Genomic DNA, 23,667 nt, shown 5'->3' with positions numbered 1-23,667 from the left:
CCTCTTGCTGGCGGGAGGGCAAGCGGCGGGCATCAGCGAGGAGTTTCCCCACCGCCCACGCAAACTCCTCGCTGCCGCCCGCCCGCCCTTCGCCCGCCCACGCCGTTCATTCTCGCCGCTTCCCAGCTGAATCCTGAAGCGAATTCGCTTCAGGACTCAGCTGGGAAGTGGCGCGAGCGCGCGCGAGCGAACGGCTTGTCCGCCGCCCCGCTCGTGCATCGCCCGCCCACGCCGTTCATTCTCGCCGCTTCCCAGCTGAGTCCTGAAGCGAATTGGCTTCAGGACTCAGCTGGGAAGCGCGAGCGAGCGGCGCCAGCAAACGGCTTGTCCGCCGCCTGCCTGCCCGCTAGCGAGGAGCCGAAGATTGGGGGCCGCGCAGCTGTTTTAAAACGTCGCCGCCGGCATGGGGGGCTTGCCAGCACCCCCCGGACCCCCAACCCGGGTTTGGGGGGCTGCTAGGAAGCCCCCCATGCCGGCGGCGACGTTTTAAAACAGCCGTGCGGCTTGCCAACTGAGTCCCGAAGACAAACGTCAAAGGCGAACTTCCGCGTTTGTCTTCGGGACTCATTGGGAAGCCGCGCGGCTGTTTTAAAATGTCACCGCCGGCATGGGGGGCTTCCTAGCAGCCCCTCAAACCCGGGTTGGGGGTCCGGGGGGAGCTGGCAAGCCCCCCCATGCCGGCGGCGACGTTTTAAAACAGCCGCGCGGCCCCCAATCTTCGGCTCCTCGCTAGCGCTGCGGAAGTAAAAACACCATCTGCGCATGCGCAGATGGTGTTTTTACTTCCGCAGCGCTACTTCGCTAAAACCCGATCATTGCTAGGGGTCCTGGAACGGAACCCTCGCAATGATCGGGGGATCACTGTACTCAAAAAGGAGACAGAAGGACTAATACTGGCAGCACAAGAACAGGCCATTAGAACAAATGCTGTCAAAGCCAGAATTGAAAAATCAACAGACGATCCAAAGTGCAGACTCTGTAAAGAAACAGATGAAACAATCAAACACATACTCAGCTGCTGCAAAAAGATCGCACAGACTGACTACAAGCATAGACATGATACTGTGGCACAGATGATCCACTGGAATTTGTGCCAGAACTACCATCTACCAGTGGCAAAGAACTGGAGGGATCATAAGCCTGAAAAAGTGGTCGAAAATGAGCAAGCAAAACTACTGTGGGACTTCCGATTTCAGACTAACCGGATTCTGAAGCATAACACATCAGACATCCTGATTGTGGAGAAAAAGAAAGCATGGATCATCGACATCGCAATCTCAGGAGATGGCAGAATTGAGGAGAAGCAGCTAGAGAAATTAGTGAAATACGAAGATCTAAAAATCGAGCTGCAACGACTCTGGCATAAGCCAGTGAAAGTGGTCCCAGTGGTACTTGGCACACTGGGCACAGTACCAAAGGATCTCAGCGGATATTTGAAAACCATCGGAATTGACAAAATCTCCATCTGTCAATTGCAAAAGGCCGTTTTACTGGTATTGGCAAACATAATTCGCTGCTACATCATGCAGTACTAAGTGCTTGGGAAGCACCCGACTGGTGATGAAATATGAAATCCAGCATAGTGATCTTGTTTGCTGTGTTGTATTGACATAATAATAATAATAATAGTAATAATAATAATAATAACAATAATAATTAGATTTGTATGCCACCCTGTCTGCGGAGAGGGGCGGCATACAAATCTAATAAATTATTATTATTATTAAAAGAGGTTTGTCTCACCTCTTGATTGTTTTCCTATCCTTAACCCACCTTCCATAGGCCAATGTTGTTTCTGGCATGCCCTTTCTGATTAAATTGCCACATCACCAACTGGTCACCTACAGTTCTTGGTCCTTTGATCCATCAGAAGTTGCCCATCCCAGCCAGGCATTTCCTAAATCAGTCCAAATGTAAGACAAGATGGTTGCCAACACGTACTCTGCCATTCATTCCCAGTAGTGGACAGCAGGGTGAAAAGCACTCAGTGTATAGATAATGTGGAGTTGATAAAAAGAGAATGGCCGGGAGGCAACAAAGGGCTGCAAATATTTTTACTACCACGCTGTGGGCGTGGCTTATTTTGTCGGTGTGGCTTGCTGACCATGTAACCCAGGGGGAGTGGCTTGACAATCATGTGACAGGATGGCTTAAAAGTCTTGTGACTGGCTTAAAGGTGGCCAACCTGATGTCACTCGCATCAAGGTTTTGGGTTAGGGTGCCTGGCCTCTCCTCTCCTTAAAGAGATACAATTTCCCTGTCTATTACTATTATTGAACATCCAAAATATATTATTTAATTGTATGAATATATGCCATATGTGTACATACACATTACACACAGGCACACAAAAATATGCATTATCTACTATATAAACTGTATGTGTATGTACACACACACGCACAGCTCTTCTAAAATTATATACATTCAACCTCATTTACTGCGATAGGAAAAACATACCCAGAGCCCAGAAGGGAAAAAAAAGTTCAAAATCTTTCTACTGGTTCTGTGAACCTGACTGTACCTGTAGGAGCCCAAACTAGGGAAGGTAGTAAAAATTGGGGGAAAGTTGGGGGTAGTTGGGGGAAAGATCAAAAGGAACATGAGAAATATTATTTTACTGAAATAGTAGTAAATCCTTGGAACAAACTTCCAGCAGACGTGGTTGGTAAATCCACAACTGAATTTAAACATGCCTGGGATAAACATATATCCATTGTAAGATAAAATACAGGAAATAGTATAAGGGCAGACTAGATGGACCATGAGGTCTTTTTCTGCCGTCAGTCTTCATCCACAAGAGAGAAGCTAGATTACTTATCTCTTGGGCTCTACCCAATGCCTAGAAAGCCCAGTAATGGAAACCACTGTGTGGTCCTATATGTACAATATATTAAGCAACCATGTCCTATTTGTCATTTCGGGCTCTTATAATGAGCAACAGGGCTGGTAGCAATAACAGATGACCACCTCAAATTAGCAGAACTCAGCAGCCTACAGTAAGAAGAATTTATGTTGCCATTCTGTAAAACACAGGAAGGAAATCACACTTTATGCAAGTAGAAGTGGAATATAAATCTCATAAATAAAATTTAAAAATATTTTTGGTGCAGGTCATTTGTATACAATTACACAGACAAATTAAGCACCATGTGTTAATTAAAGGAGGCAGTTTGGCATAGTGCTCAAGGCTGCATATTAGAAACCAGGAGACTGTGAGCTCTAATCCTGCTTTAAGTATGAAGCCATCTGGGTGACCTTGAGCCAGCCATTCTCTCAGTCCAAGGTAGGAGGCAAGCTACTTCTGAAAAAAAGAAAAAAAGAAATTGCGAAGAAAACTAAAGGGACTTGTCCAGGAAATTGCTAGCGACCACTGCAGAAATAAAAAAATTAAAAAGAGAAAATTGAAAGAATGAATTTTCTGGATCTGAGCTGTTCTGAGCTGCAGCAAAGAGTGCTATTCATTACAAATGTCTTTCATAACATGGAGCTGATTCCAAAATTCTAGGTGTTGCATATAAGGAGTGTGTCTAATTTAATGAAAAGAAGGACTAGGGGAGACATGATAGCAGTGCTCCAATATGTCAGAGTTAGCACAAAAAAAGAGGGAGTCAAATACCTGAAGGTAGAACAGGAAACAATAGGTGGAAACTAATCAAGGAGAGAAGCAACCTAGAATTAAGGAGAAATTTCCTGACAGTTAGAATAATTAATCAGAGGAACAACTTACCTCCAGAAGGTGTGGATGCTCCAACACTGGAAGTTTTTAAGAAGATGCTGTATAACCATTTGTCTGAACTGGTCTAAGGTTTCCTGCCTAAGTAGGAGGCTGGACTAGAAGACCTCCAAGGTCCCTTCCAACTCTGTTATTTTATACCCTGGTGTATAGTGGACATATGACAAAAGGCTATTTTCAACTGCCCAATTAATATTAGTGGTAAAGCTTGTGCCCATGATGTAAATCCCAATACTGTTGTAGTAAAAATTAAATGGAATTCCAGTCCTTAGGAAAGTACATTAATCTAATTTAATAACAGAGATTTTGTTACATAATTTTACAAAAATTTATACCGATAGCATATTTAGCATCCATAAAATATAAACAGTGAAATGGAAAGGAGCACATTGGGTGTCTTAAAGCTCCCAATTTTGTAATTTCTGGGTAAAAAAACTCTCCCAGATTTCTCTGAAATATTTTCTAAAACAAAACAAAACAAAAAACAACCAAGCACAACTCTCTGTAAAAATCACATAATTAGTGACATTGCATTAACATTTACAAACAAGCTTAGTCCCACCATCCTGTGAATGCCTTAACTTGGAATGAGTTGAACACAATATATATTTGCAACACCATGGTGGATGAAAAACTAACATATGGAGCAAATGAGTAAAAGTTTGCTTTGTTTTTAAGGCTTTGTTATCCTCTGCCCAAGTCAATATGCTAGGCTGTTTAAAAAGACCAAAGGCACTTTTTCTCTGTGTGACAAACTGTGTCTACAAAACGGTATATGAATATAAAGCTAAAATATTTAGGTTTGCAGAATACACTTTACAATATAAATATAAAACAGATCAGCATGAGTCTATTATAACAATTCTTGGCAATATCTGCATATTTTCATGTACATTTACATTACATTAGCAGCAACTGCAAAATACTTAGATACAATACAGAAAGCAGCCTGGGATTTATTTCTAATTAGAATGCCCTCGGAGTTATGATGTATATTAACAGTAATCACAACCCACTTAAAAAAAATAAGTTGCCAGGTTGCATCCAATGATTCCCCCCTTTCATGTTCCCACCAAACTGGGATGAGCCAGCTACTGCTTCTCCTGTTCTTCCACCCTTCTCCCCTTTTCCATAATTGGTTACTCTGCTTCCCTCATTCTTAGTGCAATGACCAAGAAGATCCTATGGGAAAGTTCACATATTGCAATAGCCCATAAAATGGTTGGGTTTGGTTTACTGCAGTGGGCGAACCATTGTGATTTGTTAAATAATAGCTTATAGCTTAGTGTTCTGTAAAATCAGCCCCCTAAAGATTTATGAGCAGTGAAATGTGTTCCCACAATGCAAAAAGTAGATCTATAATAGGCTCTGAGGTGTGGGGAGAAGAAATTTGAAAAGCGGTTAGCTGACTTTTCCTCTGGCTAAGCTCAATAGGCTCAAAAATAAAGGAGAATTCCAATAGGTTTGTAACTTGGCAAACCTAATTTTGCTCCATTTTAATCCAGGCCCAATAGTTCTTATTCATCATTTAACAAAAATCAATTGTTTTTCCCTTAATTGCAAAGAGCTCAATTACATTATTTACAAAGTATTTTCAACAAATATTATTTTACAAATTTAAAATTTGACACCACTCTGCTTTCCATCCAATACCCCAGCCACCTGCATTCACACATAAAATTGGCAAAAGAAACCTCCCAAGAAACTGAGCTCCATATCTAAAGGTGCTTTAAATACTTTTCAGAGGATGACTTTTGGTATACTATTGTATGTTAACACCAGCATTTCCTTTCAAAAAGGCTCAGTTGTCTTAACGTGTTAATTGCTAAGAGCAAGCTCGCTCGCTCTCAGGTCTAGATCAATAACTACTTTCAGTGAATTATGGGTTTTAAAAACGAATGTTTATAAAGATGGATCCAAACAAACATCAGCTATAGGGATTAGATATCCAATCTGATACAATCTTTCTACACAGTAAAACCCAGTCTGTCTGGAAGAGATATGCTACTTAACATTTCACCAATATTAACGATCACTTTTGAAGTGATAAAACATTCAAATCAATTTCTTTAGGGTAGTGATATGCCACACACAGCCCCTAACCAATGGCAAGCCAATATAAGGAAGTTAATTTTTGACACTGCACTATGGCTAGACCTGAGCGAGAATTACTTGCTCCTTAAATTTTAATAAAGCCAATCAGTTATTTACATATATTGTATTCAGAATATAAAGATATAGGGTTCATATTCATGGGGCTAAGTCATAATGTGATTTGGTTTGGGCCTAGCATAAACCTAGCAACTATCGTTTATTCAATCACAGTTAAGCAAACTATGGCTTAAAAAATGAGATCCAAAGCATGTCAGTTTGCTAGCACCCTCCCTCTTTGATGTCATTTGTTAACTCTTTGGCAAAACATGGCCAATGATTCCTGACTACAATGGTTCTTGAAAGCCAAAATTACAATCAACAGGATGCGTGGTATCATTTCAAAATAGCTTGTAAAATTTAGAATTAATCTCCACACGGAATCATGATTTGTATCTTTTTTCCAACAAAAGAGAGCTGAACTGTGAAATCCTTTGTGTTCTCTGATTCATTATCAGGCTAGAAAATATTATCCCTACTAGTTTAAGTGTTGAGTTTGCTCTGATCGTCTGCAAGCAAACAACCAAGCTCACAGTGTAGGTTTTTTTATATGATTCATTGAGACCTACCAGTAAGTCAAAAAAGAAATGGATATCATAACCCAGAGTACTATTGATATCAGATATTTTGGCTAAAATTATGGATTGGAGAGAGAAAAATAATTTAAAGTAATATAAATGTGACAATTATTTCTTGGTAAGATACTTCTGATTTCACTCAATTCTACAAGAATTCCAGTTGAGCAGATCTGATAATTTGTTTGAATTATGGTGGGATGTTTCCTAATTATATTAATCAAGAAAGTAGAATATTTAATTTTCCTGATTAATACAGCAAGCAAAATGAAAATGTTCAGTATTGTAGCCATAAGTATTATAGTACTCTGTTCACATCAGTAGCATTAGTTTCCCCCCGCTGCTTAAAGTATCCAATTCACCACTGAATACAGTACAATTTTTTTTCAGCAAGCAGGTTAATATTATCCATGGTTGTTTACTTTTCTTTTTAAAAAATGAACTATTCATTCAATGCAATTGAATGAATTCATTCTAAAATGCAATGCATTTTAGACAAGCGTCATTCTTTGTCAAGTGGACCAGGTGTCCACTTGACTGATTTTTGCAGCCTTATTTGAAAAGAAACCATCACAAAAGCAACATATATGATAGAAAAAAACTTGCTCTTTCTAACAAACAAAAATGAAGATGATTGAAGGTGAGAAAACAGAGTCCTGTTTCATCACTTTCAATCATCCTCATTAGAAAGAGCAAGTTTTTTCTATTGCTCTGTTTTCTCATCTTCAATCATCTTCATTTTTGTTTCATTAGAAAGAGCACTTTTTTTCTATCATATATCTTGTTTTGTGATGCTTTCTTTTCAAATAAGGCTTCAATTTCACCTGGTCCATTTGACAAAGAATGACCCCCAACAGAGACCTGGCAATGGTAAATCAAAGCATGTTATGTTAAGCATTAAAGGGTATCTTTTTATAAATGCTAGACAAAATGTTAAAAGCAGTTATAAAACAAATTAAGAGATGCAAATCTCTCGACAACTGTGTATGTGTTTGCACGCATACATATAAGCTTTATCTGTAACAAAGCTAGAAATGGAATCCTAGAATTAGAAGATGCTGGCTTTATTACCTTCCCACCCAATTTGAGTTACTAAGGATGTTTTTTTAAAATAGTATGTTACTATGATTTAAAATTAGTACAGAATGTTATTTTTGAGCTGAGCACTCTAGATGCATTATTATGGACTATTTTTGTGCTAGACACAAAGGCAAAACACCCAAACAACTTTGACCTCCCCAAAATATTCAGGTAGGGATATTATTGCAAGCAAATAATTTTTTTATCTCCCATATTAAACTTGGAAATATGGCATGATTGCAAAATACAAGTTTCTTGAGTGATCAGAATTCTCTTGTACTCAAAGATCCTAATTGCAGGTCCTCAGAATTAAACCACCATATCCAAACAATTAGTAATAGACTGATCGGAACATATTCAGAAATAACAGAGAGATCAACCTCCATCTTATTAATAAGCTAGGAAGAAAGGGGCCAGGAGTTGGAGAAGTCTCACCTCATACTTGGCCAGAAACACTTGCTAAAACTCAGCTATAAAGGCAAAAAAGCAACAATTTTCATCTTTGTCAATGATTCTATGACTGTCAAAAGCCAGCTGCACCTGCTGTTACGCAGCTGTGAAAACATACTGTAATTTTTGGCTTTTCCCTCTTTTTCCAATCATATTTCTTTATTTGTTCACATCACAGCCTCCTAATTCTACAAGCTGTCAAGGATTCTGTGTGAGGCAATGAAACCAAAGAACAAGTAGAGTCAGTAATGCGAGACATGTTGCTCACTTTCTTCCATGATGAAAAGCACCTTTCTTTCTGGGTTTTGTTCCAAATAAAATGACCTTTTACTGAATTTTGTCTCTGATTATGCGGATCCTTACTCCTCTGCTCTCTCTTTCTCTCGAATATTATATATAGAAAGTTAGAGAGGGGTAAAACGTGAATTCTTAGTGAAAAATATGGTGGCAGTGTATGCTGTGTTTCAAAAATGAGAAAAGGTTGCTTTTTTTCTGTACAACTAGAGGCCTCCGTAGACATCTATTCAATAAATATGCAAATGCGTCAATTTGGATGAATAGTTTGGCTATTCAATGAACTCTTTATCAACTGTTTTTAATTAATGGCATGTGTTTTAATTTTTTATAGATTATTTTTTAAAAGAAACTTTCACCTGATGAGAGAGAAAAAGAGACTTGGAGGGATTACATTTTTTTAAACCTTTCAGAAAACTGATTCATTATTTTTTTCCACTTTTCATTTCTATTTCAATCACGATCCACACCTCCTCGCCTCCCCCATCCCACCTCCAAATCTCTTGAGCTGTGTTGGGGGCCTTTAGAGAAAGATAAAACATGAAGGAGTGCCTTGAATTTGACAGACTCGTAATAGAAGTGTGATGCATCCAATAGGACTGAATGTGCTTATTTCAATTTGGGGGAGAAGTAGTTCATGATGAATAATGTAATAAATCTAACATGTGTTCTAGAAGTTCACTTTTTATATACACTGACTCTTTTGGAAAGTGAATGATGGAATAAAACAAAAGAAAGCATAGGAAGCCCATTTTTATGGTTAAGTACCTAGGATCAAGTATTAATCCATACACACAGACACACACACATATGCAGACATACACAGACACACAAGAATTTCCCTTGTGTGTATTTAAAATAGCATCATCATTCATTCACACATATTTCTTCTTGCCTTTTATATTACTTAAAAAATAACTTGGCACATTCCCCTTTATTGAACCAAAAAATGATTTCAAAATGTTCCAAGCATATTATTTTCTGCTTCTCACCTCCTTTGGAGGTCAATTTAAATGTTATGACTTCAATGCAAAGGCAAATTATGGCACAAAAGAATGGATTATTAAATTAAAAAAAAAATCAACATAAATATCACTTTGCTGTACAATTTTCACAGCCCAGGCCCATTCATTTTTATTCACATTTTTATAAGTTCCCACCCCATTTTTAGGTCATAAAATATATATTTAAAATCTTTGTTCATATTTAAAAACATATTTACAGAAAAAGACAAGTCCCTTCTGTTAAAATCATGAAGAGTCTGTACAAGGAGATGGAGGAGGGGGGTAGAGGTGGAAGTAGCTCCGCTCGGTAGCTGGAGACGGTGGGCAGCTTTCCTCTGCTGACATGTACTGGCTGCGAGGGGTAGGAGGAGGTGGGTAAGGATCTGAGTCTGAGTTTAAGTCGATGTAGTATTTGTTGGCTTTCCACCGGCTTGTGGTATAGTCACTGTCACACACATCTGTGCTGCAGGGGGTAGTTGGTGGCGCAATCCCTCTGATAAGGTAAGGCCTAAAATACAAAATACACATTAGTAGCATTGTAGAAATATTCTGCTGGCTGGGGAAGGGCAGAAGTGGGAGAGTTCCCACTTGTTTTTTATCTGCAGCAAATTAGCCAACAATAGACACACAGGCAACATCTACATATGGTGCAAAAGAAACCATCAGCACCCCAAAAAGAAAAAAGAAAAAGACCTCCAACAGCAATCAACACCCAGATGAGCATAGATTAACACCAACATTAATATCAGACTAACAACCAAGAAGAACTGCAAAAGAAGCTAACAGTAAACAACCCAACCAAAGAGCCTCCAAGATCCCCACCCACATTGGCCGGGCATTATATTATAGATCAGTGATGGCGAATCTTCTTCTCCTTGGGTGCCGAAAGAGCATGCGTGCACGCCATTGTGCATGCGCAAGTGCCCACTCCCATAATTCAATGCATGGGGAGGGCTAAAACAGCTCCCCCCGCTCCCCGGAGGCCCCTCTGGAAGCCGGAAATGGGCTGTTTCCCAAATTCTGGTGGGCCTAGTAGGCTCGTATTTCAGGACCTCCCCGGGTCCAAATCATTTCCTGGAGCCAGGGGAGGGTAAAAACGCCCTCCCCCATCCCCCTGGAGGCTCTCTGGAAGCCAAAACGCACTCCCAGAGCCTCTATGCGAGCCAGAAATCATGCACGTTGGAACTGAGATTGGCAAAGGCTCGTGTGCCAGCAGATATGTTATATTACTGTTATAGACAGTAGCGGGTTGCTACCGGTATGGATAAAGATGCAACACTGTTAGCGAAAGTTGCGCTGCACATGCAGCTTCACTTCTCCTGTGCGCATCCGTATGTGTCCCAGTGCGTGCGCATGCAAAGAAGCAAAACCACACTGGAATGCACGCGGATGCAGGCAAAAGCAAATCCGCACGGACAGCGCACCAGTAGCTGTGGGAATGGGAATTCTTCCCTGATTATAGAGTATAAACTGATGATGTTACGTAGCATGAGTAATGGAACAACCAAGCAGAGAGAGCACCAAGGATTCCTTATACCGGGATCCTTGATGCCCACGTTTTTCTGAGCAGTCTAAAAATGCATGTCCATATTACATCGAATCACGAAGCCAGTCTGAAGATTCCCCCAACCAAACTGTACAAAGCTGACAACTGGAGCAGTTTTCTTAGAAAAAGAAAGTATTCTTTACCTAAAGCTGTTACATAAAGCAAAGTAAGAAGCAGATATTTAAAAACTAAAGAGTGTTTAAAAGAATGTGCCAAATGATTTTGAAAGCCATTACCTGTAAGATCTTGTTGTTGATGGAATGTTTGAAGAATAAAACATTTCTGTGTTATAGAGGGAGCGATCTGTAGCTGGTGAAGGTGGTGGATTCAGAATCTGTGTGAATGTAACATGAAATAGTTTAACAATGTCCAATGGGAGCTATTTCTATCAATGAAATCAACTGAGATGCCTGAGGACAAGGGAGACTTCTGTGTTTTCTTTTGGATAATAATCTTTTTTTTAAATAACGATTTTATTTAACATACAAACATTTAAACATCATACAAACAACATTAAACATTTACAATTTATATGTATACAAAATTTATCGTTTACAAATCTATTTACTGTACATTTTTCTTAATTTCCACCCAGTTGTATAATTTCTCCCACACTCTGTAATAGTACTTATTTTGTTGGCTTTGTATCTCATATGTTAGCTTACTAAATTTGGCGCAGTCTAATATTTTTTTAATCACCATTTCTTCGTTTGGGGTCTTTTCTTGCTTCCATACTTATGCAAATGCTAATCTTGCAGCTGTAAGTATATGATTTATTAAATAATAATTTTCTTTACTATGTTTGCCTCTAATTATTCCTAATAAGTACATTTCTCGTTTTATTTCAAGTTTATAATCCAATATTTCTTCCATCCATGTCTGAATTTGGGTCCAAATTTTTTTTTGCTTCCTTACATCGCCACCAAATGTGGAAGTGTGTTCCTACCTCTTTTTTGCAACATGCTATGAGAATCTGTTTCAAACACGGATGTTTTTCTAAAACGACGGGACCATTCTATTAATGTGCCACCGTTTAGAGTTACAGAAATAAATAAATGTTCTGCTAATTATTCCATTAAGGAATCAGCGTACATTTTATAATAATTTATTTCCATCAAATAACTTTGAACTCCAGGATAAGCAGGGGCAGCAACACCCCACAATGTTACCGTTGTCTTTTATAGGGGTGCCATCAAAGGTGCACTTTCTTAAATATAAATGTTCAAGTTGGGTATATGTGAGAAATTGAGAACCGTTCTCCAGTTCCCATCAGTATTGGTATGTCATAGCTGACTGAGAAGAAACTGAGATCATTGAGCCCAATCTAACTTTAGAAACATAGAAGATTGACGGCAGAAAAAGACCTCATGGTCCATCTAGTCTGCCCTTGTACTATTTCCTGTATTTTATCTTAGGATGGATATATGTTTATCCCAGGCATGTTTAAATTCAGTTACTGTGGATTTACCAACCACGTCTGCTGGAAGTTTGTTCCAAGGATCTACTACTCTTTCAGTAAAATAATATTTTCTGACATTGCTTCTGATCATTCCCCCAATTAACCTCAGATTGTAGCCCCTTGTTCTTGTGTTCACTTTCCTATAAAAGACATTTCCATCCTGAACCTTATTTAACCCTTTAACATATTTAAATGTTTCGATCATGTCCCCCCTTTTCCTTTTGTCCTCCAGACTATACAGATTAAGTCTTTCCTGATAAGTTTTATGATTTAAGTTTGATTCAAATTTCATGTTTGCATGATAGCAGCCCCTCCCTCAACATGTGTGCTGTTCAAGCAGAGCTGATAGGAACTGAAAGCGTAACTGCAACATAGCTTATACAATTTTCAGCACATACCTGTGGATAAAATGTGGCTTTTGTACTGGATGAACTACTAGAGGATGCTCCAGTGACATGATTTCTGTCATAAAGAGGGGCACCACTGCTTCCACCCATTAGGCTCATGGAGCTAATCATGGATTTTCCACAAGAGATGCCTATGTGGATAGAAGAAATTAGAATATACAGTACTCATTCAGTTATATACTCACTGAAATTTACCCAAAGATGGTAAAAGATGTCTATATGCAGAATCTTGGTTTTATCACAAGGCTTTGAAAACTGCAATCCTTTTAAATTTTCAAATGAAGGAAATCCTTCCTACACAAACTTGAACATTTTCTTAAATATTAGAATTTTTAAAAATCTCTGCACAAGCAGTACATATTATTATTATTATTATTATTATTATTATTATTATTATTATTATTAATTAGATTTGTATGCCGCCCCTCTACGAAGACTCGGGGCGGCTCACAACAGCAATAGAAACAATATAAGAGTGAAACAAATCTAATATTAAAATAAACATATCTAAAACCCCAACAATTTAAAACCATACAACACATACATACCAAACATAAAATATAAAAGCCTGGGGGAGGCTGTCTCAGTTTCCCCATGCCTGGCGATAAAGGTGGGTCTTGAGTAATTTGCGAAAGATGAGGAGGGTGGGGGCCGTTCTAATCTCTGGGGGGAGTTGATTCCAGAGGGCTGGGGCCGCCACAGAGAAGGCTCTTCCCCTGGGGCCAGCCAAACAACATTGTTTGGTCGATGGGACCCGGAGAAGGCCAACTCTGTGGGACCTTATCGGCCGCTGGGATTCGTGCAGTGGAAGGCGGTTCCGGATGTATTCTGGTCCAATGCCATGTAGGGCTTTAAAGGTCATTACCAACACTTTGAATTGTGACTGGAAACCGATTGGCAGCCAGTGCAGGCCACAGAATGTTACAGAAACATATCCTGTAACACATACAGTTTTGCATCGTATCTACAAACAATCCTATTCAAAGCACACTACTCATGCAGAGGATTATGACTAAAGCAGTGTTTCTCAACCTTGGCCGCAGAGCTGGCTGGGGAATTCTGGGAGTTGAAGTCCACACATCTTCCAGCGGCCAAGGTTGAGAAACACTGAACTAAAAGAATAATAAAAGATCTCAAATTCTGAGTGCTGGCATTCCAAAGGAAGCAAGAATCCACTTCAAAATATTGCCTTTCATTCTATTTTCGAAGATTCTAAAATAGCAGTTTGGCCTGAGATTCAACAGCAGGAACAATATAATGAAGATAACCACAGCCAGTTGTTTAGCACGTGGCAAAGTATAAAAAAAACCAAAAACCAAAATAAAATCTTATAAGAAGTTCTAGAGGCACTGTTACTATTACCTGTAAAGGTCCCGTGCTGAGAACTCCCCGGAGCAATGAAATTCAAGGGGACATGAGGGGTTCCGCTGACGTACTCATGTGGAAAAGGTCCGTTAGGCCCAGCGTAACGTTGGCAAACCACACGCTGGCAAACAAAATACATGCCTCCCATGACAAAAAGGGTAAGAATAATTCCAATCACAGGACCAATAGCATTACTGTGGGGTCCAGAATCATTAGAGGATTTGATTTTTTCTGTAAAACCAATAAAAAATAAAAGAAATTAGAACTCTTATCTCCTCCTTTTCAACAGCCTTACAATTGTTAGTATAAAAATAGTAGAGGGCCTTTTTGGCCCTGGCTCCCAGGTACTAACAGCATAACCCAGACATGGCTGGTGGGATTTACATTCTAAGTAATTTTTCACCTATGTGAGCTACCAGTAGGGGAGTTCAGTTGTCATCTTTGATGTTGTAAATTCTGCCTGAAAAGGTTCTCCCCTATAGAATGTAATACTGTTGGAACAATTCCAAGTTTCCAGTTTGTCCCCAAAGTTTATATCTATCAATAGCCAACTACTGCAAATTGTGTGCAGATTGGTACTTCCAAAATTAGATGACTTTGGGTCATCCCCTATGTGCAAAGGTTCTGCAATCACCTTGGGTGCTTATTTTTCTGTACAAGTGGCTAAAGCAACTAATTTTAAATTATTAACATCAAAAGAAGTTTTAACAATGTGTGTAGTGCCAAAAGGGTAGCATTTGTTGAGAAGGATCAGCAAATAATGAGAGTACGAAGAACAAGAGCCTATTAGAAATAATGTTTGTATTAAAGTTTGTGGAAGTAAATACTAAAAGTTTGTTTCCATCTCCACCTTCTGCATAAAGTGACTTTTCTCCTGCCACCTCGTATCAGCTGCCTAGTATAGTAAACCAGATGTTGCCTTCCTTTTATCATCAATCACAGTAAATGAAGTTTCAGTAAACTTACTGGTAAGACACACATATATATACCTTTGCACTGAGACACTGTGCAAAGGAAGAAATCCTCAATTATATCACCTTTCCTGGTTTGAGAGTGACACCTTCCCACTCTCACAATGTCTGCTTTTAGTAAACTTTGTCACCTAGCAGAGTTCGATAAGTGTCACCTCTGACTATAACCCAACTATATAACACATTGATAAGGACTTCTCAAACCTGGAAATCAATCTAACATCACCTAGGAGGCCTCAAGATTTAATGTATTGAAAGGAACATTCAAATAGAACCAATATTTCATACATGTTCTCTTCATAACTTCATTTACTTCGTTTTATCCATATGCAAATTCCATTAGGAGGATTTGTTGGTGGCTGGCTCATGGCAACTTGTGGTTTTCCCTTATTAAGTTGGTCCAAAGAATACACTGTCCAAATTATTTTTGGTCTTCTTTCTTGACCATGGGATGATGGGATTTATAATCCACTGCATTTAGAAGGTACCAAATTGGGGGAAGAGTAGACTAGTTTGCAATCTATAGCATTTTATTACAAGGACCCTTCTGGCTCTTTTCTGTATAAGATTATCTCTATTGCAACATGGTTATCAATGGCAATCATTATAATGGAAAATAGCCAGTTCAATTCATTTTACAACATTCTGGAGGTTATCAGAGGGCTGCAATCTCTGTATTTTCCCCCTCAACCCCAAAACATACAGAGGTCCTAGGGCTGAAAATACAGAATTATTATCAAACCAACTACAGTCAGAAAATGGAATTTATGGTTAGCATAAACAACGCAGGGATTAAGGCCAATTTGAACAGCCACCAAAGTTCCAGGGGGACAAGACGGAATTGCATCTGCTTTGGCCTTTTGATAATAGCTTATTTTTACATAGTTGTTTTTTCACAGGATGTGGATTTGGCTACATCTGAAGAAAGAAAAATGACAAGCTTTCTGAAAACTGCAAAGCACCATTGAAGAGTACTCCTTTTCAAGGACAGAAGTATTAAGCCTTGGCAATAGTAAATAACTGTATTTGCTTTTCCAGACTCACAGACTAAGCAGTGATCCCTGGATCCAAAGTCGCCTTTACAAACTGATAGCTTCCAGTTGTGTTGGGCTGAAAAGCTTCAGAATTTCCTAGCTGTTGGCTAAGTTGGCGGGACTTCTGAGAATGTTAGCCCAACACAAATTTTGTTTAAAGATAATTAGCAATAGGAGGCCTTTTACAATACCAACTTACCGGTAAAAAGTGCCTTATCACAGAAAAGTTCATCAGAACCATCAATGCAGTCTGGAAAGGAGTCACACTGCTGTTTTTTGAGAATACACTGGCCATTGGCACACTGAAAGTGATTCTGGAGACAAATAGCTGTGAGGGGGTGGGTGGGACGGGAGACAATCACCAAACAATTTTTAATACTGTCAAGATAAATCAACCAAACCTAAACTAAATAATAAACACATCACTTTCTTCAAGACAGCAGTTGTTTTATAAGCCTCCAAGAACCATAAATAAACATTGTGCTCAGTCCTCTTGAAATCAAGCATCTGGCAGAAAACAAAAATGCAAACAACTCCGAGTCTTCTGTTAAGCATTGAAGATATGGGAGGATGAACTATCATAATGTCAATGTAGAGTTTACTCTCCATCTCTTAAAACAGGGAGGGACAACCCATATGTGGCTTAAGAACACAATTTTAAAAATGTAGAGGGTGGGGGGAGAAATAGAAGGCTATGAGGAATGTGACAAGGATGGCCTGGCATCATTTAAGAGTGCATAAGGAAAATGTTTTATTCTACTTTGGGAATAGGTGTTTTATTTACCAAGAATATAAAAATAAAACTCAATAATGAATTATTCCTATAGGCAGTTGCTTTTGATTAATTAATTTGTTTGTTACGTTTGCCTTATTTATATGCTGCTTTTTCTGGAAGGCTCTGGATGGCTAATATCTGGATGGCTAATATCTGATTAATAATGGGGTTTTTAAAAATGTTTTTAAATTATTAGATTTGTTATGAATTGTTCTATTGCTGTTGTGAGCCGCCCCGAGTCTACGGAGAGGGGCGGCATACAAATCTAATAAATAAAATAAAATAAATAAAATAATATCACTGAACAAGAAATCTCTGTAACAACAGCAAAAAACCCGTTTGATTTATTAACCATTCGCCATAAAGCAAATGATCAAGATTATACATTGGGGAAAATGTACAAGACAATCCAAATTCTATGCCTGCACTTGTGGGGGAAAAAGAAAACAATACAATCATAATTGCTCTCCTGAAAATCATGGGGGAAAGAGAAGATATCCATAAGGAAGGCATGCCAAAATCTAGATCAGTGTTTCCCAACCTTGGCAACTTGAAGACATTTGGACTTCAATTTCCAGAATTCCCCAGCCAGCAAATGCTGGCTGGGGAATTCTGGGAGTTGAAGTCCAGATATCTTCAAGTTGCCAAGGTTGGGAAACACTGATCTAGAGGATCTGATAGAAAATCCTGGCTTCTGAGTTCTTGTCCACTAGCATTTCTATCCAGGACAGGATCTGTAGAACCAACCCTTGTTTGATCTTAGCGGGCATCAGATGAATGTGGAAAAAGATAGGACCTCAAGATAATCTGATCTTGAATCATGTAGGGCCTTAAAAATGAGGACCAGAATCTTGGAATTGCATCCAGATGCCAACAAGTCCTAAAACAGTCAAGCCATCCAATATTGGGATGTATCCATCACTGTGTAGGACTCTGCATTTGGTATCACTTATAGCTTCCAAATGCTTGGAAGGTAGCCCTACGTAGTGACTGTGAGCAGGGCCTCACAATAAAGACTTCAACTGAAGCATGAGATATAATTAAACAAAAGCCTTCTTGGTCACAAGCTGCCAGCCCCCAAGTTGTAAACCGTCTGTGAATAAGAAAGTGCAACTTTATTCACAGCGAATATCATCTGACCGTGAAATTCAAAGCTTAATCTGTCTTGGGGGGTGTCATTTTAAGACTGTCCCTTCACATACAGGCCCTGACAGCTTCCAAGCATTGGGTCAGCAATCTACCACCTCTCCTGTTTGACAAGTCTGAGATCTATAGGCGTATACGTATACAGTGTTCCCTCGATTTTTGCGGGGGATGCGTTCCGAGACCGCCTGCGAAAGTTGAATTTCCGCGAAGTAGAGATGCGGAAGGAAATACACTATTTTTGGCTATGAACAGTATCACAAGCCTTCCCTTAACACTTTAAACCCCTGAATTGCAATTTCCCATTCCCTTAGCAACTATTTAGATTATTACTCACCATGTTTATTTATTAAAGTTTATTTTTAAAAATATTTATTAAAGGCAGATGAAAGTTTGGCAATGACATATGACGTCATTGGGCAGGAAAACCCGTGGTATAGGGAAAAACCCCGCAAAGTATTTTTTAATTAATACTTTTGAAAAACCGTGGTATAGACTTTTTGTGAAGTTCGAACCCGCGAAAATCGAGGGAACACTGTACGTATAGTTCCATTTTCTTCCCTCATTGCTGAATCTAACAATGTGCATGCGTCTATCATAAGAAAAAAGTATACAGCTCTTACTTTCACAATAAGATTCATCAGATTTATCTTGGCAGTCAAATTCTCCATTGCATCTCAAATGTGCCTCGATGCACTGTCCCTTCTCACATTGAAACTGGGTTGCTGAGCAGATGGGACAGTTTTCTTCATCACTTTGATCGTCACATTCTGAAAAGCCATCACAACGCCATGCCATGGGAATGCAATCAATCTCCCCAGTTGCACATGTGAACTGATCTGGGGAACAGGTTGGTGGTTCTGAAAGAAATGTTTTAAGAACTGCATGAAACTCTTCAAAATATTAAATAATTTTCAACAAAGAATGTATTTTTTATCTTTGTAAGGCCCTCATACTAGATCCTGTTACATTATGACATTTATTTCAATCAGCCTGAACAATCACTCTGCCCAGACAAGGCAACTTCACCATCTTTGCAAAATACATAAAATATGCAGAACCCCATGAATGTATTGAAAATCTGCAATATATTATTTGGAGGCTATGTTTGGAAATGTTGTCAGTCTCAAAGAGACAACAAATTTCATCCTGAAATTTAATCTAAAAAACTAGTTCCAAAAGGAGCAAGTTCAACGCCTACAAATAAGTTTCACATATACCATACATCAAGTCTAAATTACAATTAAGTAATTAATGCTGTAATTCAATAACTGCAATAAATGGAATTATAACTAAGAGCTGAATTTACATAATTAAAATGTAAACTAGCTTTTCCTGTATTGAAATCTGCCTTTCATGAAGAAGTTTGCCACTCAAAGTTAAAATGCATGTGACAGCTACTTGCAAAAAACACGTTTGAAAAAAGCCAGTTGATAATAATAATCAAATGTTTTTTGATAGAACAAAATTCTTATAGAACAAATTACAATTAACTGACATTAATCTATCTAGTTCACTGATTTCTAATATGAATAAAAAGATCTTATTCATACCTAACGTTTCCTTAAAACAATCATAACTGAAGAACATTTTATGCTTTTTAAAAAGGATTTATTAACTAATTAAAAAAAAAATCCATATGACATCTAGAATAATTTAATTTCACCACTTTCAAAGAGGGGTGGTATTAATTCAGAACACCTTGAATAATACAACGGACAACTGAGTGAAACGTGTAATACTGATTTGAGCTACATTCTCCACACAAGAGATTTTGAAAGAGTTTATGCTACTTCCCTTCTACATCTCTTGAAAAAAGTTCTTTTCCAAAGACTGGTATCACAATGGTGAGAATGTCTGCTCTTGTACTTCTAATATGCCTAAATCCAGGACGTTGTTTGATCTCTTATAAGGCCCTCTTAGATCCCTTGATTTTTAAGGCTTCAGTTGAAAATCCATAATAGGTAAACCAGATCTGAGACAATGCTCCCCCCCCCCATGAAGAATTACACTTGTACACAAGGATTAACTGGTTTATTGAATGCAGTGAGTCACTTGGCTCATGATTCTTTAAAAAAACTCACAATGAATTCCCACCCACCCCTACATTTTTGGCATCTTTATAGGTTTTTTGTCCACCATAAAATATCAGGCTCAGTACTTTGGCCCCCGAATAGAGTGACTGCAGAGAGAATATACAAGTATATTTGTGATGGTTGACAAATCTGAGATACTGAAGATTTCAAATTAGGATGCTAGAAGCTAGAAGAAGAGACAATATAAAGATATAAAAGGTATAAAATTACTCTATTAGGAATGGTATGTAAATGTAAGAATCAGAATGCAATAAGAAGAGTGCATTTGTCATGAGGAATCTCTCATAAATATGAGCCAATAAACTGACTTTTTTCTCCACAGAATAGATGTAAAACTCCAATACCACAGAGCATGTTGTGGTTGCGAGACAGAAACTGTTTATAAGAGATCCCTGGAGAGCTCACAGTACAGCAAATGTGTCATTTAAAAGAAAGAAGTATTTTCAAAATAAACTTGAGAAGGGAAACTTTAAGCTGCAAAGAAGGGAAAAAAACCCTTCCTTATGAGAGCGAATGTTTATTGTCACAGAAAATATAGCTATAAATATTTTGAAACATGTTTTCTTCCATAAAAGCAAACAAAGGATATATATTGGAATAAAATGGACAAATTTGGACAGTACACATACAATGAAATAGGGGAAACTCTTAGCTAAAAATATAGCACCATAGCAAAACATAGCAATGAGAACAGGGAGCAATGTAAGTGGGAACCCACTCCTGGATCACTTGGTTAATAAAACCCATCTCTAGTTAACAACTCATTGAGTGATTCTGAGCAGTGATTCAATATGGAATTAAAAAACTGGGGCTCAATCCAGACAAAATAGAGGTTCTGCTGCTCAGCAGACAATCTAATATCCATGTCTGGATGCATTCTGTTTTGGATTGTTTTAAGGGGAAACAAATTAAAAAATGCCCTTTGCTGTTACCCTTTTCCATTGACTTTCTAATCTAGTTCACTGAAATACATATCCTAAGAAACAATTTTCAATTAGACATCACTATGGTGAGATTTTCTTATAGTATTTCCTCATGATCATGAATAAAGAATCACATCATGGGTGGGTACAACCATTGTTATGAAAACAGTAAAATGCACTGTGCTTTAGAAACATAGACATAGAAGACTGACGGCAGAAAAAGACCTCATGATCCATCTAGTTTGCCCTTATACTATTTCCTGTATTTTATTCTTAGGATGGATATATGTTTATCCCAGGCATGTTTAAATTCAGTTAATGTGGATTTACCAACCACGTCTGCTGGAAGTTTGTTCCAAGCATCTACTACTCTTTCAGTAAAATAATATTTTCTCATATTGCTTTTGATCTTTCCCCCAACTAACTTCAGATTGTGTCCCCTTGTTCTCGTGTTCACTTTCCTATTAAAAACACTTCCCTCCTGAAACTTATTTAGCCCTTTGACATATTGAAATGTTTCGATCATGTTCACCCTTTTCCTTCTGTCCTCCAGACTATACAGATTGAGTTCATTAAGTTTTTCCTGATACGTTTTATGCTTAAGATCTTCCACCATTCTTGTTAGTATATACTAGAGTCACTATGATTTTAACAACTCTCCCTCCCCACTACAGTAAAAATATTATACAGGTTTTGTTAATATACTGTCACAATTACAGAAAGATTACTAAATATGTAAAATTGGTCGTCAGATTTACCTGCTGAATTGAAGTTGCTGTCATAACCTTATTTGGGTGCAAATACTGTCTGCCAATGGCAAGTGATTGAGTGCATGAATTGGTCAAGCTCAAGCAACCTGAAGGCTTCCGACAAAATGGGGCCCTGCAGATCTCTCTTGAGTTTAACTCAAAAAAACTTCTCCCATTGTCTATTACAGTGATTTTCAATCTTTTTTGAGCCACGGCACGTTTTTTACATTTACAAAATTCTGGGGCACACCACCAACCAAAATGACACAAAATGACACTCTAATATAGTACATATTATACCTATAGGAGGCGTCATCTAGTGGTGGCAACATTTTACCTTCAGTCCTAACCAGGATTAGAATTCAGGACCCTGGGGAGGAGTAGCAGCTTCAATTACTCGCCGCGGCCACCCAAGTGCGCGGCAGCCCAAGTGGGGACCTTCCTGGGTGTGGATGACAGGCAGCCTGCTATTGGTTCATTGCTAGTGGTCGGGATGAATCCTAGAAGGTGATTGGTCAGTGAGCGTTCCCTGTGCCTCTACTCTCCCTGTCGCTGATAGCTGGAGGGATTGTGGGGGGCGGACCGGATAAATGGCCTTCGCGGGCTATATCCGGCACGCGGGCCATAGTTTGGGGACTCATGTTTAATTTCCCCACGGCACACCTGACCATGTCTCATGGCACACTAGTGTGCCATGGCACACTGGTTGAAAAACACTGGTCTATTACATCTAGGGAGCAGAAGCTGAGGAAAACTCTTCTAGACCCCATCAAGGACAAATACATCTGACTTGCGAAGCTTGAATGCTTAACAATCTTTCCCGAAAGGAAAGCTTTTGCTTAAGGCTACTTACCTCCACATGTTAAGAGATCCTGCAGAAGTACCAAATGAACAGGGCAGGAACACCTTGGAGTCCCATCTCCTTTTGCTATACAGAGGTGTGAACATTTCCCATTATCTCGGGAACACGGGTGGTTTGCTTCATGCAGAGAAAAAAGGAGGACAGCAGTTGTTTATAGAATTAGGGGGAAAATTCCTAAATCTATTACCACTTAAGCACAGGCAGTGCTCGACTTACAACCATTCTTATTTAATGACCTGTTCAAGGTTACAACAGCACTGAAAATGTGACCATTTTTCAAAGTTACCACTTTTGCAGCATCCCTGTAATCATGGGATCAAAATTCAGACGCTTGACAACTGATTCATATTTATGACCTTTGCGGGGTCCCAGGTCATGTGATCGCCTTCTGAGACCTTCTGACAAGCAAAGTCACTGAGAAAACCAGATTAACACTTAACAAACAGGTGAAAGAAAGTGGCAAGAAAGGCCGTACAATGGGGCAAAAGTCACTTAACAAATGCCTTACTTAACAACAGACATTTTGTGCTCCATTGTGGTTGTAAATCGAGGACTACCTGTGATAGTTTGTAAATTCACAGTTTCTTTACAGACACTTTATTATTGCACCAATTTTCTATATCAAAGTTTTAAACCCTTCATGGCACCGGACCAGGATACCTGCGAGTCCACCTTCTGCCGCACGAATCCCAGCGACCGGTCAGGTCCCACAGAGTCGGCCTTCTCCGGGTCCCGTTGACTAAACAATGTCGTCTGGCGGGACCCAGGGGAAGAGCCTTCTCTGTGGCGGCTCCGACCCTCTGGAATCAGCTCCCTCCAGAGATTAGAACTGCCCCTACCCTCCTTACCTTTCGTAAACTTCTGAAAACCCACCTCTGTCGTCAAGCGTGGGGGAACTGAGACATCTCCCCCTGCCTATGTAGTTTTAGTGCATGATATGACTGTATGTATGTTTTTATATTGGGGTTCCTTATTTTTATATTTTTTAAATGTACAATTGCTATTTTAGATTATAAATTATTAGATTTGTCAATATATATTGTTTTT

The 23,667-nt window shown here is 38.9% G+C and overlaps 1 protein-coding gene across 1 annotated transcript in view; it reads right to left on the bottom strand.

Annotated features, from left to right (window-relative positions):
• Positions 1 to 4,008: 4,008 nt before the first annotated feature.
• Positions 4,009 to 23,667, bottom strand: part of LRP5 (LDL receptor related protein 5) — a 175,104-nt gene continuing 155,445 nt past the window's right edge. Inside the window, 7 exon segments of the mRNA XM_070765886.1 lie at positions 4,009 to 9,798; positions 11,073 to 11,170; positions 12,694 to 12,833; positions 14,065 to 14,298; positions 16,272 to 16,400; positions 18,614 to 18,850; positions 22,612 to 22,737. Of these exon segments, the coding sequence (XP_070621987.1) occupies positions 9,537 to 9,798; positions 11,073 to 11,170; positions 12,694 to 12,833; positions 14,065 to 14,298; positions 16,272 to 16,400; positions 18,614 to 18,850; positions 22,612 to 22,737 (1,226 nt within the window). The 3' untranslated portion in view covers positions 4,009 to 9,536.

This window comes from Erythrolamprus reginae, chromosome 1, assembly GCF_031021105.1.
Source record: "Erythrolamprus reginae isolate rEryReg1 chromosome 1, rEryReg1.hap1, whole genome shotgun sequence".
In the NCBI taxonomy this organism is placed as follows: Eukaryota; Metazoa; Chordata; class Lepidosauria; order Squamata; family Dipsadidae; genus Erythrolamprus; species Erythrolamprus reginae.
Note: the sequence above shows the minus strand (reverse complement) of the source record. Positions and strands in the feature narration are given on the sequence as shown.